The sequence below is a fragment of the Hyla sarda genome, chromosome 5 (assembly GCF_029499605.1).
Source record: "Hyla sarda isolate aHylSar1 chromosome 5, aHylSar1.hap1, whole genome shotgun sequence".
NCBI lineage: Eukaryota > Metazoa > Chordata > Amphibia > Anura > Hylidae > Hyla > Hyla sarda.
In genome coordinates this window covers 184585892-184605023 of record NC_079193.1, presented here as the reverse complement: position 1 = coordinate 184605023, position 19132 = coordinate 184585892, and the positions used below count along the sequence as shown (strand labels likewise).

The 19132-nt window shown below is 43.8% G+C and overlaps 1 protein-coding gene across 5 annotated transcripts in view; it reads right to left on the bottom strand.

The window, feature by feature from the left end:
• The window catches only part of LOC130273682 (uncharacterized), a 125027-nt gene that overhangs the window by 72327 nt on the left and 33568 nt on the right, over positions 1–19132 (bottom strand). The window contains exons 1-4 of one of the 5 annotated variants that reach the window (XM_056520894.1): positions 15164–15281; positions 14271–14402; positions 10931–11011; positions 6786–6809 (exon numbers count right to left, since the gene is read on the bottom strand). In XM_056520894.1, the coding sequence (XP_056376869.1) occupies positions 6786–6809; positions 10931–10990 (84 nt within the window). In that variant the 5' untranslated portion in view covers positions 10991–11011; positions 14271–14402; positions 15164–15281. Of the gene's footprint in view, positions 1–6785; positions 6810–10930; positions 11012–11690; positions 12048–14181; positions 14554–15163; positions 15282–19132 lie in introns of those variants that run through there. The other 4 variants (XM_056520895.1, XM_056520893.1, XM_056520892.1 and 1 more) reach the window with 4 other exon arrangements.

Here is a 19132-nt window from a genome sequence, read left to right as displayed (position 1 = left end):
CGGGGGTCTGGATGATGACAGGGGGGGATGATGTATTTCCCACCCTAGGCTTATACTCGAGTCAATAACTTTTCCTGGGATTTTGGGTTGAAATTAGGGGCCTCGGCTTATACTCGGGTCGGCTTATACTCGAGTATATATGGTAAGATAATTTTGACATGCAGGACTGCGGGCATACTGCAGATTTTCTATCATGCTGAGGATCTCTTGCTGAGTGAAATCATTGTGTTAACTGAACAAATCTACCATGTTTGAAATTGCACTTTTAGGCTACATCCACATTCCTAACCAATCTATATATCCAGGTTGGAGTTGTGTATGTGTGACACAAACGTGACAAGAAAAAGTAACAAGCAAGAGTCAGAAGTGCCAGATAGACAGAGGGAGAGGGAGCTTGTTGGGATTTTATGCTACCTGTGATTCAGGCAACAATATCCTACTCCCATCTAATTAAAAGTATGTATACACATATATATTATTGTTCATTTCTACCTGATAACTACTTTAATTTAAGTAGGGGGAGGGTGGCATCTCCGGGACTGAAGCAGCAGCCCTGCATAGAATGCAGGTGCTGCATGGAGATCACGGGGGGCCCCCCTGCGATCAGACATCTTATCCCCTATCCTTAGGGGAGAAGAGGTCTATGGCTGGAATATCTCTTAAGCCTCTCCGCTCAGCCACTGAACCAAGAAAAAAGAAACATACACAAGATCGACAGACATGTAGTGAGGAGAAAGGTGTGTATATACTTGTTTGCAACTACAACAATTTAACCCCGAGGGGTTAAGAAAGGTCCTCTATATTGCTTGTGTCACACTAGTATAAAACTTAACTTTTATTAAACCAAATAATATTGTGTGTGAGGAAAAAAGGTTGTATTAAAAACACATCTCCACTGCAGTCATAGGTATTCTACTGTTATGCCTAGGTCCTGTATCGGTAAACCTTACAAGTGAATAAGGCCGCTCAGACTCAAAGGAAAGGACTCCTCTCTCAAATTTAAAAATAGATGGCTATTTTAAATGAAGGTAAACAGCCATCATTCCATAGGTCACATATATGTGACACTCAATCTATCTTTTGTAATGTGATGTAACTCAAGGTATTACACCAATGGGCACCTCACGCCTGCCGTGCACTGCAGGCGCGAGTTATTTAGCCGACATGTCAGCTATCAGTTTCTCCTTGATAAAGCCACTAAAGTGGCGAAACATGTCGGAGTGTGACAGTTTTGTGTTTTAATCAGCAACTCTCCTGCAGTCTAGGCGTACCAATAGCCAATATATTAGGTCCGGGCTAAATAACTCGCGCCTGCGGTGCACAGCAGGCGTGAGGTGCCCATTGGTGTAATACCTTGAGTTAAATCACATTATAAAAGAGTGAGTCAGCTGAAACGTCGCTTTCTTTGGATGGAATAAAGCTACACTTTTTTTCACCATAACCTTGCTTGAGTGCTGCAAACATTTTTTTCTTTTACAACCGTTAAAGGGGTTATCCAGGAATAGAAAAATAGAGCTAATTTCTTTCAAAAAATGCTCCCAGTCTGTCTTCAGGCTGTGTGTGGTTTTGCAGCTCATTTCCATTGAAGTGAATGAAGCAAAGTTGTAATACCACACACAACCTGAGGACAGATGTGGAACTGTTTTTGAAAGATATTTGCTCTGCTTTTCTATTCATGGATAACCCCTAAGTTTGCAGTGAAGTGGCTTATTCCCCCCTCCCTATAGGAGGCAAATGTTTAACCTCTTAAGGACCAAGGAAGTATAAGTACGTCCTTGGTCCCGCTCCCGTGATATAACGCGGGGTCCCACGGTGACCCCGCATCATATCACGGCGGGCCCGGCGTCATAGTGAAGCCGGGACCAGCCGCTAATAGAGCGCGGCACTAATCGCGGTGCTGCATGCTATTAACCCTTTAGCTGCACGCTCAAAGCTGAGCCACGCGGCTAAAAGTGAAAGTAAAAAGTGCCGGTTAGCTCAGTGGGCTGTTCGGGATAGCCGCGGCGAAATCGCGGCATCCCGAACAGCTTACAGGACAGCAGGAGGGCCCCTACCTGCCTCCTCGCTGTCCAATCGCCGAATGACTGCTCCGTGCCCGAGATCCAGACATGAGCAGTCAAGCAGCAGAATCATCGATCACTGGTTTCCTATGAGAAACCAGTGATCAATGATGAAGATCAGTGTGTGCAGTGTTATAGGTCCCTATGGGAGCTATAACACTGCAAAAAAAAAAAAGTGAATAAAGATCATTTAACCCCTCCCCTATTAAAAGTTTGAATCACCCCCCTTTTCCCATTAAAAAAAAAAAAAAAAAAAAAAAAAAAAACAGTGTAAATAAAAATAAAAATAAACATATATGGTATCGCCGTGTGCGGAAATGTCCGAATTATAAAAATATATCGTTAATTAAACCGCATGGTCAATGGCGTACGCGCAAAAAAAATTCCAAAGTCCAAAATAGTGCATTTTTGGTCACTTTTTATATCATGAAAAAATGATGATCAATAAGTCCTATGAATGCAAAAATGGTACCGTTAAAAACTATAGATCACAGCGCAAAAAATGAGCCCTCATACCACCCCATACACGGAAAAATAAAAAAGTTATACGGGTCAGAAGATGACAATTTTAAAAGTATTAATTTCCCTACATGAAGTTATGATTTTTTCCAGAAGTACGACAAAATTAAACCTATATAAGTAGGGTATCATTTTAATCGTATGGACCTACAGAATAAGGATAAGGTGTCATTTTTACCGAAAAATGTACTACGTAGAAACGGAAGCCCCCAAAATTTACAAAACTGCGTATTTTTTTTCAATTTTGTCTCACAATGATTTTTTTTCCGTTTCACCGTGGATTTTGGGGCAAATTGATTGACGTCATTACAAAAGTAGAATTGGTGGCGCAAAAAATAAGCAATCATATGGATTTATAGGTGCAAAATTGAAAGAGTTATGATTTTTTAAAGGTAAGGAGCAAAAAACGAAAGTGCAAAAACGGAAACCCCCCCGGGTCCTTAAGGGGTTAAAGGAAAACTGTCAGCTTGCTCCCCCCGCACTAACCAGCGGTACTGGCTGGTTGTGCGGGGGACGCTGATCAGTTTGATGCTTACTGTGCCCGGATCCGCCCCACCGTTCGGCCGAAATCTTAGTTTTTTCTGCATATGCTAATTAGGTGCTAACTGGCACAGGCGGGGTAACTGGCACGCTGACGTCAGCGCCAATCTTCCGCACTGCCACCCAGCTCATTAATATTCATCCCTCCGCCTCTCCCTCTTTTCCCCACTCTGTAATGAAGAGGGAGAGGAGGAATATTGATGATCTGGGCGGCGCTGCGGACAAGCGGCACTGACCTCAGAGTGCCAGTAACCCTGCCTGTGCCAGTTAGTACCTAATTAGCATATACAGAAAAACGAAGATTTTGGCCGAACAGCGGGGTGGATCCGGGCACGGTAGGCATCAAACTGACCAGTGACCCCCACACTACCAGCCAGTACTGCTGGTTAGTGTGGGAGGAACAAGCTGACAGTTTTCCTTTAAACGAAATGTGCATGTCTAAATTGGGGGAAGAGGGAGGGGGGTGGGAAGGAATAGCAGTCAGAAGGACAAGCATTCCACTGACCACTATCTACTAGGGCTGCACGGGAAAAATGTGTGATTGCGATTATGGAGGTAAATATTGCGATTTCGATATGTAATATAATAAACAAATTGTGAAGTTAAAGGGTACCTCTCATCAAATAAACTTTTGATATATTTTAGATTAATGAATGTTGAATAACTTTCCAATAGCATGTTAATGAAAAATATGCTTCTTTCTATTGTATTTTGGCCGAGCAGTCCTGTCAACAAGCATTTCTGAGTCATGCTGAAATCCTAAGCACTCAGAGCTGCCAGCCTGCTTTGTTCACAGCCAAACAGGCTGTGAACAAAGCAGGCTGGCAGCTCTGAGTGTTCTCCTTTGTGAACAAAGCAGACTGGCAGCTCGTAGTGTTTAGGACTCCAGTATGAGTCTGAAATGCTTGCTGACAGGACTGGTAGGGAGACCCCTAGTGGTCATTTCTTCAAAGGGGAAAATTAAATAGAAAGAAGCATATTTTTTTAATAACATGCAATTGTAAAGTTATTCTGCATACATTAATCTATAATATATTAAAAGTTTTTTTTGATGAGAGGTACCCTTTAAGGTTGTTCTTTTCTGTCTAAGTAATCTCTGATGACACGTGTCTCGGGAAACGCCCAGTTTAGAAGCAAATTCCCATAGCAAACCTTCTAAACTGGGCGGTTCCCGAGACCCGTGTCATCAGAGATTACTTAGACAGAAAAGAACAACCTAAACTTCAGAAGCTCATAAGTACTGAAAGGATTAAGATTTTTTAATAGAAGTAATTTACAAATCTGTTTAACTTTCTGGAGCCAGTTGATATATAAAAAAAGTTTTTTTCCTGGATAACCCCTTTAAGGACCGGGAGGTAGGGCTGGGCAGGATACCGGTTCATACCGAATACCGAAATTTTTGTGCAGCACGATATGAATTTTAACCCATACCGCAATACTGGTTTGGCCCCTCCCCCTCGGGAACGAATTAATTATCAGCCCAGCGCTTGTAACCCACAAGCGCTGCTCTGCCCCCCCCCCCCCCCCCAATTCTTAGCCCAGCGATGCGCTGTCTCCATCAGGGTGCTACTCACATATCACCCGCAAGCGCTGCCCTCCTCGTCCTCCTGTTTGTTGCAGCCGCCGGCACTGACACTCGATACCAGTGGTCTTTAACCTCCAGATGTTGCATGCTGGGAGTTGTAGATTTGCAACATCTGGAGGTCCGCAGGTTGAAGACAACTGCTCTATAATGTATCCCTATGCCCGGGCTGCAAAATGTAAACAAAATAAACTTTAACTCACCTTCCCCGTCGGTCCGGACCAGCTTCCTAGGGAATGGAACATCGGAAAGCCATCAGCCTATCACAAGCCGCAGCGATGTTCCGCCTCGGCCGGTGAAAGGTTGAGCACACTGTCATGTAAGAAGCCGGCTGACGACTGTCTGAGGTTCACGTCCCCAGGAAGAGCGTAAGGCCAACGTAGGAACATGCGTTAAAGTTTTTCTTTGTTTACCTTTTGCAGCCCGAGCATAGGGATACAGTATAGAGTGTCAGCGCCGACGGCCGCAACAAACAGGAGGACGAGGAGAGCAGCGCTTGCGGGTGACGTGAGTAATACCCCGATGGGGACAGCACAGCGCTGGGCTGATAATTAATCTGGGGGGGGGAAATACCGTTATATACCATGGAACCGCCATACGTTTCAAAAATACCGCGATACACATATTTGGCCATGTTTTTTTTCTCCTAAGATTAAAATAGTCCTCTTCTGACCCCTATATTTCTTATTTTTCCCTATATGGGGCTGTATGAGGCTTATTTTTTCCGCAGTGATCTGTAGTTTATATTGGTACAATTTTTGGTCACTTTTTAATAAAAAAATTTCTGGTATATGAAGTGACGAAAAGTTTGCTATCCTGTTATTTGTTTACATTATTTTATTTAAAAATTGGGAAAAAAGGGGGGCGGTTTAAACTTTTATTAGGGGAGGGTCTTATTAACATTATTACTTTTTGTTTTTTTCTCACTATTTTTTAGTCCCGATAGGGCAGTGTTTTCCAAACAGTGTGTCTCCAGTTGTGTGTCCGGGCATGCTGGAAGTTGTAGTTTTGCAACAGCTGAATGCACACTGTTTGGAAAACACTGCCATGGGTACTTTTAGATGCAATCTTGTGATTGCAGACACTGAACAATGCTATGCCATAGGAGCCTATAGCACAGCATTGATCAGTGTTACTGGTACTCCATTACTACAGGCTGCTGAGGCTGCCTGCATTATTGGAGCGCAGATCGGTAAGGATGGACAAAGGTCTCAGCTGATCGGGACCCCACGGACAAACAAGCTTCTTTTACCCTTAAGACCAATGTTTGTTTTTAATCAAATTGTATTGTGCAGTGACTCGTGTTTAGTCTGTTTACTTTGTACGTGACTCCACGCAGGTTACCGACGACGTCACCTAACTCAGCCCCTGGGCCCTGCAAGCCATTTCGCGGGCTTCTTCAACAGCCCATACTATAAAAGGTAGCCCTAGCATGTGTCTCCTCATGACCTGATGAAGAGGGGAGCCAAACGCGTTGTCACTCTAATCATTTCAAATAAAATGGGATTTTATTTGCACCACTCTGAAGTCTGAATTCTTCATTACGGCTCTACATCCAGCAAGTGCCAGAAAAGTGTCTACCTTTCTCCCTACTCTCCGCAGACTGTGGAATACTCTCTTGTAAAACAAGCTTCTGAGCTTGCTTCATACACCCGCAACACGGCTGAGCCGTATATATACGGCGGCCAGTCGTAGAGGGGTTAACTCCCCTCCTCTCAGTGCTCGGCACTGCTGGAGACAGTCGGCCGCACAGTGAAGGGCCCCAACCGCGCCGCAGGGAAGCATAGAATACAACCACCACCGGAGCTGCTGGACCAGCCGCCACCGGAGCCGCAGGTAACAAATCGCATTTCCCAAGGTCAATATTGACATATCGCAATCCCAAATTATCATGATTCGATTGGGATTGCGATATATCCTGCAGGCCTACTATCTACATGTCCTGCCTTACATTAATAGGTAATTGCTTTCAATTAGCACCTATAATGCTGCAGGATATATACTGGTTGAGTAGTAATGGGTTAACTAAAGTATACAACCCCTTTGTCCAAAGGTGGTTTTGTCCTTAACTCAGATCTACTTACCTCACATGCGAAGCGTGGCCGAAACTGAAAAACAGATGAATTAACATCTATTAAAGACAGAATAAGTCAACAGACACATTAAAAGGAGGTTTCATTGTTTGCCAACTTTTTTGGTTTCCATATACTATTCATTCTTTCATAAACATACTGAAGGTGCTAAACATACAGCAAAAAATGTATCAAGGCTCATTTTGCTAAATTATTGTTTTTTAGATACTTGCCATTGTTTTTGAGCATTGAGTTTTTAGACATTTATTATATGCAACTCCACTTCACTCAATGTAATCAACCCCCTGAACAGAAAATACACATTGTGGGGGGTATCAAAACTTGTGTAGAGGAAAAGTTGACCAGGTGCCCATAGCAACCAGATTGCTTATTTTTAAGAGGCATTTTCAAAAATGAAAAGCGATCGGATTGGTTGCTATAGCCAACTTGTCAACTTTTCCTCTGCACAGTTTTCGATCAGTTTTCTTCCAGTACTTAGCTGCTGTACACTCTTTTCTATCTGACCACAGTGCTCTCTGCTGACACCTCTGTCCGTGTCAGGAACTATCCAGAGTAGAAGCAAATCCCCATAGCAAACCTCTCCTGCTCTGGAAAGTTTCTGACATTGACAAACGTGGCAGCAGAGAGCACTGTGGTTAGACTGAAAGGAACTACTCAACTTCCTGTGGAGCATACAGCAGCTGATAAGTACTGGAAGGTTTAAGATTTATTTATTTTTTACTCCTTGGGGACGGAGCCCATTATAACCCTAGGGACAGGAGCATTTTTTGCAATTCTGACCACTGTCACTTTAAGCATTAATAACTCGGATGCTTTTACCTTTCATTCTGATTCAGAGATTGTTTTTCGTGACATATTCTACTTTATGTTAGTGGTAAAATTTTGTCCATACTTGCATCATTTCTTGGTGAAAAATTCAAAAATTTCATGAAAAAAAAATTGAAAATTTTGCATTTTTCTAGCTTTGAAGCTCTCTGCTTGTAAGGAAAATAGACATTCCAAATAAATTATATATTGATTCACAAATACAATGGGGGAGATTTATCAAAACCTGTGCAGAGGCAAAGTTGACGAGTTGCCCATAGCAACCAATCAGATCGCTTCTTTCATTTTTCAGAGGCCTTGTTAAGAATGTAAGAAGTAAGCTGATTGGTTGCTATGGGCAACTTTGCCTCTGCTCAGATTTTGATAAATCTCCCCCAATATGTCTACTTTATGTTTGCATCATAAAGTTGACGTGTTTTTACTTTTGGAAAACATCAGAGGGCTTCAAAGTTCAGGAGCAATTTTCCACAAAATTTTCAAAATCTGAATTTTTCAGGGACCAGTTCAGTTTTGAAGTGGATTTGTAGGGCCTTCATATTAGAAATACCCCATAAATGACCCTATTTTAAAAACTGCACCCCCCAAAGTATTCAAAATGACATTCAGTAAGTGTGTTAACCCTTTAGGTGTTTCCCAGGGATAGCAGCAAAGTGAAGGAGAAAATTCACAATCTTCATTTTTTACACTCACATGTTCTTGTAGACCCAGTTTTTGAATTTTTACAAGGGATAATAGGAGAAAAAGCCCCCCAAAATTTGTAACCCAATTTCTCTCGAGTAAGGAAATACCCCATGTGTGTATGTAAAGGAGCGACAGTCGGATTTTGGAGAGTGAATTTTTCTGAAATGGTTTTTGGGCGGCATGTCACATTTAGGAAGCCCCTATGGTGCCAGAACAGCAAAAAAAAAAAAAAAAAAAAAAAAAAAAAAAAAAACACATGGCATACTATTTTGGAAACTACACCCCTAAAGGCACGTAAAAAGTGGTACAGTGAGCCTCAACACCCCACTAGTGTTTGACGACTGTTCGTTAAAGTCGGCTGTTTAAATGGAAAAAAAAAAAAAATTTCCACTAAAGTGCAGTTTTTCCCCCCAAATTTACCATTGTTTTACAAAGGGTAATGGGAGAAAATGATCCCCCAAAATTTGTAGTGCAATTTCTCCCGAGTACGGAGATACCCCATATGTGGCCCTAAACTGTTGCCTTAAAATACGACAGAGCTCTGAAGTGAGAGAGCGCCATGCGCATTTGAGGCATGAATAAGGAATTTGCAATAGGGGCGGACCCGGTTACCTACAGTAAAACCCTACAGCAGTGATTCCCAAACAGGGTGCCTCCAGCTGTTGAAAGACTCCCTGCCTGCCAGGCCAGTCTATGGCTGTCCGGCAATACTGGGAGTTGTGGTTTTGCAACAGCTGGAGGCTCTGTTTAGGAAACACTGCCGTACGAGACGTTTTTCCATTTTATTGTGGGGGGGGGGGGGCGACGTGTAAGGGGGTGTATATGTAGTGGTTTACTTTTTATTATTTGTTAGTGTAGTGTTTTTAGGGTACATTCACACAGGTGGGGGTTCACAGTAAGTTTTCCGCTGGGAGTTTGAGCTGCGGCGGAAAATTTGCCGCAACTCAAACTTGTAGAAGGAAACCCACTGTAAACTCCCGCCCGTGTGAATGTATCCTGTACATTCACATGGGGGGGCGGGGTGTACCCCAAACCTTCAGCTGTGGCAAAATGACAACTCCCAGAATGCACTGACAGACCGTACATGCTGGGAGTTGTAGTTTTACAACAGCTGTAGGCACACTGGTGGGGAACCACTGAGTTAGAAAACAAACTAGCTCAGTGATTCCAACCAATGTGCCTCCAGCTGTTGCAAAACTACAACTCCCAGTGCATTCTGGGAGTTGTAGTTTTGCAACAGCTGGAGGCACATGGGTTGGAAACACTGAGTTAGGAAACAAACTCTAGCTCAGTGTTTCCCAACCAGTGTGCCTACAGCTGTTGCAAAACTACAACTCCCAGTCAGGGATGCTGGGGGTGTAGTTCTACAATATCTGGCCCTTCATATGTTGCAGAACTACAACTCCCAGCATGCCTGGACAGTCTGGGCCTGCTTGGAGTTGTAGTTATGCAACAACTGGAGAAGAACAGTTTGGAGACTGCTAAATAGTGGTCTCCAAACTGTGGCCCTCCAGATGTTGCAAAACTACAACTCCAAGCAGGCCCAGACTGTCCAGGCATGCTGGGAGTTGTAGTTTTGCAACATCTGGAGGGCTACAGTTTGGAGACCACCTTATAGTGGTAGCCTTTGGCTGTGTGGGCATGCTGAGAGTTGTAGTTTTGCAGCTTTTAGAAGGCCACAGAGAAGATCACTTGCCTCGATCTTCACTGCAGCCTTCTGCACACCGCACTTTCCGGCCGCTCCAACTGCCGTCGATGCCGTCGCCGCCGCTGGTCCAGGATGCCTGCACCGGTCCAGGTAAGCCGTACCATGCTCCCCCCTCGCCGCCCTCCTGCCATTGGTGGTCAGCCTGACCGACCAATGGCAGAGAAGAGGAGGGGGTTGCAACACTGCCACCTCGCTCCTATCCTTTAGGATGGTCAGAGCTGTCTCTGACAGCTCCGATCATGCTTATTTTCCGGGAGATCGGGTCACCAGTGACCCGATTAGCCCGGATCTCGGGCAAATCGCTGGTCTGAATTGACCAACGATTTGCCGTGATCGCTGACATGGGGGGGTCTCAGGACCCCTCTAGGCATTGCCACGGGATGCCTGCTGATAGATATCAGCAGTCATCCCGGTCCGATCACCGCCCGGCGGTGATCGGAAATGCAGAGGGCGTATGGATACGCCCTCCATCCCCAAGGAGTTAAGTAATTACAAATCTGTTTAACCTTCTGGCACCAGTTGATTTGGAAAAAAAAAATAGTTTTCCACCGGAGTACCCCTTTAAAAAGGTTAAAATGAGCCATGAACTTGGTATACAATCAAATAAAGGTGCTTTCCACCTTGCGATTTGACTGACTGGTCTCTCTCTCTGTGTGTGTGTGTGTGAATAGAAAGCAAAGTCAGTGAAGCTTAGAGTGGCGACAGTAGGGGCAGAGAGCCCTCTCTAACTTCATCTCAAGTTCCTGGCTCACATAAAACATGAATTGTTTCAGAGTAAGTGATAAAGTATTGTAATGTGGGTGCCTGTGCCTATTTCATGCATATAACATGACATCAGCTGTAAAAATGTGTGCTGTTGTGCACAAAATGTATGTCAAATAATTATATTATTTGGTCTTAAAGTGAAAATAATAATACTTACAAATTTTAAACCTCTACTCTTCTTGAATCCTCTTCTAATGTGTTTGTATGGTCGATACATGGTCTTTTTAGCAGGCAGTATCTAAAACAGAAAAACTATTTATTAAAAATGTCTTCATTTGCAGATGCTTCTTTTAGGGTATTTTACAAAGAATATGTATGGTATAGCAATGTCCTACATAAAATGTTTGATCTGAGGATGAAAACCACAGATCAGAAAAAAAGGTGCTCACTTAGAGCAACCTAAACAGAAGTCAATAGGAAATACATAAACAGCCTAAGGGTACGTTCTCACGCGTGGATTTTCGCAGCGTATTTAGCTGCGGATCCGCTGGTGAAGGCCCCGCTGTATGCTGGCTTTATATGTGCCTGCTGGTAGCGGCAATACGGCTTACTCGCACATCGCGACCGCTCTCCCTGCTCTGAGCTAGGCAGAGAGCTCCCGCAATGTGCGAGTATACTGCGACTCGCATATCGCAGTGTGTCTGCTGGTAGCAGCGTATTGCCGTTACCAGCAGGCACATGTAAAGCCAGCATAGAGCGGGCCTTCACCAGAGGATTTACAGCGTAAAATACGCTGTAAATTCCGCATGTGTGAACGTACCCTTAAAAGGGCACTGTCCGATTAAAAAAAGCTTCTATAAGTTGTACATTAACCTTTCAAATATACTTCATAAGAAAATGTTATTTCCTTTTTATAGAAATCATGGCATGTAAAAAAATAAATAAATAAAATAAAACACCACTAGGGGTTTCCATACCATCCAGAACACAATCCTGTCTGGCTGCAGCATCATCTTTGTCCTAACTGAAGCACAGGCATGGACAAAGTCCAGGAAGTGAGCTCACTCCTGTCCAATCAGATTGCAGCATGAAATTCTTTACACACTTGAAACAGGGACAATAGGAGAGGTGTCTCCCTTTGTATAAAATGTTGGATAAAAAATGGGGATTCATGAGGAAAGTTCTACAGGTAAAGGGTAGTTTTTGCTACACAACTCTTTGGGGTAATAAATATTTTTTTAGAATTCCAGAAGTGTAAGGAATTCTTAGAGAGGGGCACAAGGTGCTAATGGTGCAGTGAAGTGTTGGTGAATATCGCTCTTGTCCCCTATGCATTGCATTCTCCCCTTTGATAAACAGGACAGTGGGGGAGATTTATCAAAACCTGTGCAGAGGAAGAGTGGTGCAGTTGCCCATAGCAACCAATCAGATTGCTTCTTTCATTTTCCACAGGCCTCTAAAGAGGCCTGTGGAAAATGAAAGAAGCAATCTGATTGGTTGCTATGGGCAACTACACCACTCTTCCTCTTCACAGGTTTTGATAAATCTCCCCATGTGAGTTTACATATGTACAAAAATAATCGGCAGCATTTTTGGATTGTTTCTGAATACTGACTCATTTTCCTGTAATATTTTAATCTTGATTAAATAAAAGATATTATTTTAATTGGCAGTAGTAATGCTTTGTTTTTCACTGGTATATAATATAATATAATGTGGACGCAGCGGTGGGATATACGTTCAAACTCCTGGCAACTCTGTAGTCGCTTTAGCAGTGGACTATGATTTGCCTGGAATCTGAACTTGTACTCTGCAGATGCAACATTATGGTTTCCCTTTAAAGGGGTTATCCAGGAAAAAACTTATATATCTCAACTGGCTCCAGAAAGTTAAACAGATTTGTAAATTACTTCTATTAAAAAATCTTAATCCTTTGAGTACTTATGAGCTTCTGAAGTTAAGTTTGTTCTTTTCTGTCTAAGTGCTCTCTGATGACACCTGTCTCGGGAAACTCCCAGTTTATAAGCAAATCCCCATAGCAAACCTCTTCTAAACTGGGTGTTTCCTGAGATAGGTGTCAGAAAAGAACAACCTTAACTTCAGAAGCTCATAAGTACTGAAAGGTTTAAGATTTTTTAATAGAAGTCATTTACAAATCCGTTCAACTTTCTGGAGCCAGTTGAGATATATATATATATATATATATATATATATATATATATATATATATATATATATAAAAAAGTTTTTTCCTGGAATACCCCTTTAATGCTTCAACATACCAAGACATTTTGATCTGGCGGCACACAGCCCTGATCTCAACCTTACTGAACACTTTTGGGGTGACCCAAGACGGAAACAACAAGCCAGACCCTGACTCTTCCAATATTAGTGCCGCACTCACTAAGGCTGTGTTCACACAGTTTTTTTGGGACTGTCTCTTTTTTGGCACTGCAGATATTTTGTGATGCACTAGAAAGTTCAGTACAGTGGTCCCTCAAGTTACAATATTAATTGGTTCCAGGACGACCATTGTATATTGAGACCAGAACTCTATGGAAACCTGGTAATTGGTTCTAAAGGCCCAAAATGTCATCCAAAAATAGGAAAAAGTGAGAATAAAAAAAAATAAATAGAAATAAGTAGATAACTGATATAGATAAAGCAAGTCCTTACATATAAAAGTAAGAAAGATCTGCTGGGAGCTGTAAATCACTGTCTATGTCAGTGTTTTCCAAGCAGGGAGCCTCCAGCTGTTGCAAAACTACAACTCCCAGCATGCCCAGACAGCCAAAGGCTGTTCGGGCATGCTGGGAGTTGTAGTTTTGCAACAGCGGGGGGCACCCTGCTTGGGAAACACTGGTCTATGTAGAGGACAGAAGCATCTTCAGGGTCCTGTACAGTACATGCAATGTCCTAAAAAAGTAACATGGAGTCGCCCTCACCTGGTGTCCAAAGGAGCAGCTAACCCTGGTACAGGTAAGGAGTACAGAACATGTAATACCACCCTGTACTGTAGGAGGCGCTACCAGACACCAGTCAGTGCAAACACTTCAGGAATACAAGGTATTTTACCACTAAATTAGTCAGTTCTTCCAGCCATTGACAAGTTTCACAGATCTTGACTGTCTGTAGCATTGTATGTTGAGTCTGGTTTCAACTTACAATGGTCCAGAAAAGACAATTGTATGTTGAGGGATCACTGTCACTGTATATATATATATATATATATATATATATATATATGAGGCAAATATATTGCAATTTAAGCCGTTTTCTTCACACACTACTTTTCTATTGATCAGCCAACAATACATGAGGGATATATCAGGGGGGTCTATGGGGAACACATGCAATAAACAGACAAGTATATTTCCATGTGATATAGTGGATATGTCTCTCTCATACAGAGGCCAGTCTGTCACATGGAAATATACCTCACCACAGCACTACACTCCTGACACACACCTGCGTTCACCAGTGGCTCTGAACACCTCGCTTCGCTCTTCCCTTTACATCTACGAATTAGACGAACACATAGGATATGAACGACTTACCTACATGAACTGCACCTTCAAGAACTAGAGCTAAAAACGTTCTTCACAATAAAGATACTTCCCCGGATTCGTTTTCCATTCTGTCGAAGCCCTAATTTCTAGATAAACTTGGTCTTCGGAAAAATGGCCACCCTATTAAGCGACAGGAAACCTCAACCAATCACATGACGGCAGCGAATCAAGGACCAGAGCTGAGGCGGTGTCTGGATTGGTTTCTTTTTGATAAGAGGCACGTTTAGGGGCGTGGCATATTCAGGAAAGGCCGTGATAATAGTGTTGTATGGAAACCTAAGGGAGTATGTCTGCACACGTGACTGTTGGGAAGAGACAGGAGGGAGGTGCTTCACCGTTAGACGCTATAATAGAAGGGATTAGAGGGGAGAATTGTTATGTGGTACTGGCTGAAGAAGGGAGGGGAGTGATGGTATTTACATAGGGCTGTATTTGTAGGAGCTGAAGGGAGGGGAGTGTGGTCACTTACATGGGGCTGTGTTTTAGAGTGGCTGAAGGGAGAAAATGAGGTTATTTACATGGGGCTTTGTGTAAGAAGGGCCAAAAGGAGGGTAGAGAGGTCATTAACATGGGGCAGTGTTAAAAAGGGCTGAAGATAGTTAAGTTATTAACATGGGCTATTGGGGGGGGGGGGCTGAATGTAGGGGGTCAAGTTATTTACAAGAGGCTGTATGTAAGAAGGGCTGAAGGTAGTGCAGCTATTTACATGGGGCTGTATGTGTATGTGCTGCAGGTAGGAGTTATTTGTGCAGTAGTCCCCCGACATACGATCATTTCAACATAAGATGCTTCTGTGGGTCAGGGCCATAGCAAAAAACTGCTAACTGGCAGTCAGCCACCGCCGGATAACTGTTAAATGTGCCCCGCTGATTGATACTTACATGTCCCCGCTGCTCCGGCCCGTCCTTTCACCGCTGCCCTGCGCCATTGCTCTCTGCCTTCATCCCTTCGCTCCGTCACCCGATAGGGGGTGGCGACAGAGCGATGGCGAAGGGCATCGGCAACATAGTGATACGGCAGCAGAGTAGCGGCGGGGACGCGTGAGTATAATCTATAGTACGAATCCCTCAATGCACAATGGTTTCAACAAACAATGGTTTGTCTGGAACCAATTACCATCTTATGTTGAGGGACCACTGTATGTTGTACATTTGATTACAAAAATCCTAGTTTTTCCCTTTCACTACTGTTGTCTGAAACATAACTTTTATTAAAGCCTATAAAGATTAAAAACCTTAACCCATTGGTCAAGTTATTTGGGGCTGTTAGAGATGCTGAAGGGAGGGGGTAAGTTTTGTGTATGTTAGAAGGGCTAAAGGGAAGGAAGTGGTTATTTACATGGGCTGTATGTTAGAAGGGCTAAAGGGAGGCGAGTGGGGTTATTTACATGGGCTGTATGTAAGAAGGGCTGAAGGGAGGCAAGTGGGGTTATTTACATGGGCTGTATGTTACAAGGGCTAAAGGAAGGCGAGTGTGGCATACATGAGGCTGTATGTAAGAAGGGCTGAAGGTAGGAAAGTGAGATTATTTACATTGACCTGTATGTTAGAGGGGCTGAAGGGAGGGAAAGTGAGGTAATTTAAATGGAGCTCTGTGTTAGAAGGGATGAAAGTAGTGGAGTATGGTTATTTACATAGGTGTGTATGTTAGAGGGGCTGAAGGTAGAGGTGTGATGTTTTTAACATAGGACTGCACTTTGAGGGGGCAGAAGGGAGAGAGATTTTGCAGTGGAATGTATATTGAGGGAGTAGAAGGTAGTTTTTTTTTAGCACTGGACTGTATATTGAGGTGGCTGAAATGAAGAGTGAGTAATGGGCTCCCCAAAGGTAATGTTTTTGCACCATGTTGCCAGGTTGGCAAAAGGATGGAATTTCCTGATACCTTTTCTGAAAGTTTTCTAAATAATAATGCTGGAGTACTGCACCGACAATGTGATGTCCAGGAAGTTTAGCACTGGAGAATTATGGTATTCACTATGAGGGGAATTTATTAATCTGTTTAGACTGCTTTTTTCCGTATACATTTATTTTAGACTGCTTACATTTCCTGAACATGAAGTGTTCTTATTTTTAGTTTTTTTCAACTGTAAATTTTTATTAAAGTTTTTTTAACATTACAGAAAGATATGACAAGAAGACCGTACAATGTATGAGCCCAACTGTCAAAGAATGAGAAAAAAGTTTTATACAAAGCAAAATATAGCAATATTACACCAGATCCCAATACCCTCACCCTCCCCCAGTAGACCCCAGGCAGGGCCCTTGCCTGAGCAACTAAGTACTAATGAATGGTAGAATGAGGATGGGAAGAGGAGGGGGGCAAACCAGATACTAGAATTAGAACACTAAGTCATAGCGAATAAATCTCGTATATAAGCCTGAGAACATACACAAAAGACAAGTACATGTAGACGAACACAAAACAACGTCAGAGGAGTAAAGAAAGAAGAGAAAAAGAGAACGGGTAGAAGAAAGGAGAGGAGACTCTGAGTCAAGGAGGCCACTGATCGATGTAACGGTCCCAAGGCTCCCAGACTGAGAGAAATAGAGGTACAGTGTCATTCAAGGAGGCAGTAGGAGATTCAAGGGAATGGATCTCACGGATACGAGCAACAAGTTCAGCCTCAGAGGGAGGGATGGTCCTCTTCCAGTACTTAGCAATGAGAGTCTTTGCGGCCAGAACTACGTGCATAAATAACTTGAACGGCTTCTTTGACAGGGCCCCGATAGGAAAGATGGAGTAAGTAGGTCAAGGGATCAAGCAGAACAGAAACACCCAATACCGCACAAACAGCCTCTTTACCATTCCCCAGTAGTTCACTATAAGAGGAAACGTCCAATAGATGTGAAAAACAGTACAAAGGCCAACTCCACAGCGCCAACACTGGGGAGGGATGGCGGGATTCAGTTTATTCAATAACTCAGGGGTATGGTACCATTCCATCAGCATTTTGAACTGGGTTTCCTCATAGGCCGTGCAGATGGACGCCTTAGAGGCATGATCCCAAATCACTTGCCACTTTGGGAGAGTGATAGAAGTCTGGAGGGCTTCTTCCCAGCATTGAATATAGCGATGGGATGGAGCCACACCACCTGGGACATGAGAAGGACAGAATAGATATCAGAGAGAAGTCCCTTCGCCTAAGGTCCACCCCGACATAGTTATTCAAAACTCGTGGGCAAGGACACAGTCAGGAACTCCAGCCTAGAGGACATGTAGTGACGGAGCTGTAGGTAGTGGAGCCCCTCAGACGATGGGAGATGCCATACCAGAGATGTCCAGGTCCCCCCCAAATCATAGCTGCAAAAGGCTCACTACAGAGAGCAAAGATCAGGGGAGACAGCGGACATGTAATGTTTAGCACCCGCATGCGAGTTCCAGCCCGTCACTCACCTCCCTGGTCATCCATGTTCTCAGTCCCGGCGCGCATGCCCTTGCCTCCTAGGGCGTGCGCGCATGCCGGAGCTCTGTGATTTAAAGGGCCAGTATGCCCTAATTAGTGTCTTCACCTGTTCCTTCCATAGAAGTGTGGGCACCTCCACCTGCCCTGTGCTGGATCTTTGTTGCCCTAGTGCCTGAAAGAAAGCTACTGTGTTCCTGTTATCCTGTCTATCCATGTACCTGATCCTTGTTCCATGACCTGACCCTGCTACTTGTGCCGCCTATCCTGACCATGTCTTGTCTTTATCCTCTGAAGAAACGCCCACTGGCGTGAAACGGCACCGTCGTGCTCCGGTGAACGTCCCTGCCTGCGGAACATCCTGCTCTGCACCATCCACATGGGGGTTATGTTCGGGACTGTCTTGCTGTACAAGAATGTACCTTGAATAAATAGAAGTCCATCTGAACGGGTGAGTGCACTGGCGTCTTTCTTCTTCCTATGTTCTTGTCTTTATCCTCTGTACCACGCTTCATCCCAGCTACCTGTGTGGATGAGTCGTTTCAGGGGTAGCAACCTGGTGCCGCCTGCCGCAGCAAGACCACCCCATTTTGTGGCGGACTCTGGTGAAAACCAGTGGCACCTTAGACTCCGCTCCCTGGCACGGCTCACGTAATCATCCACACAGGCCCAGAGGATCCACCACCTGCCGTGACCCTTACAGAACAGCCCTGTCTGGTTCTCCAAGAGGAGAAAAGTAGAGGAGGTAGCGTGAGAAAGCATAAGGGAAGCAGTAGGGGATGAGTAGAAACCCCGCAGTACTGTGAGAAAGTTGCCCGTTATACCAAACTTCTGTAAGGTTGCAAAAAGAAAAGGCCACCCTAGTCTATCAAAGGCCTTTTCGGCATCCTTGGAAAAAAGCTTGAAATCTGAGTTAAGAAGAGCGATGGGCCTATAGCTGGCACAATCATGAGGATCCTTACCCGGTTTAGGGATCAAAGTAATCAATGAGTGAAGCATGGACTTCCCAGGAGGGTGCAGATTTGAGTAGAGAATCATTGAGATGTCAATAACAATGTCTGGAAAAGGAGGAGAAAGGAGAAAAAGAGCAGGACAGGGCTGCGATCAGACCAAGAGATAGGTTCCAGAGAAGCACCCGAGAGCATCTGAACCATAGGGAGGTTGCCAAAGAAGTAATCTATGCGAGTATGGAGTTTGTGGGGATGAGAGAAGAAAGTAAAGGAACGATCAGTGGGATGATTAATACGCCAAAGGTCATAGAGAGAATAGGCATGAACTAAGTGTCTGAAAAGTAAAAACAAGCACAGTTGAGCAGACGATGGAGGGGCAGCTACAGTGGAGTGGCGGTCCATAGTAGGAGAAAAGATTAGATTAAAATCCCCCCTTAGAAGCCATGCAGACGGAGAGTACTTAGAAAGCAGAATGAGTAAGAACCCTTCGGAGAAAGGGG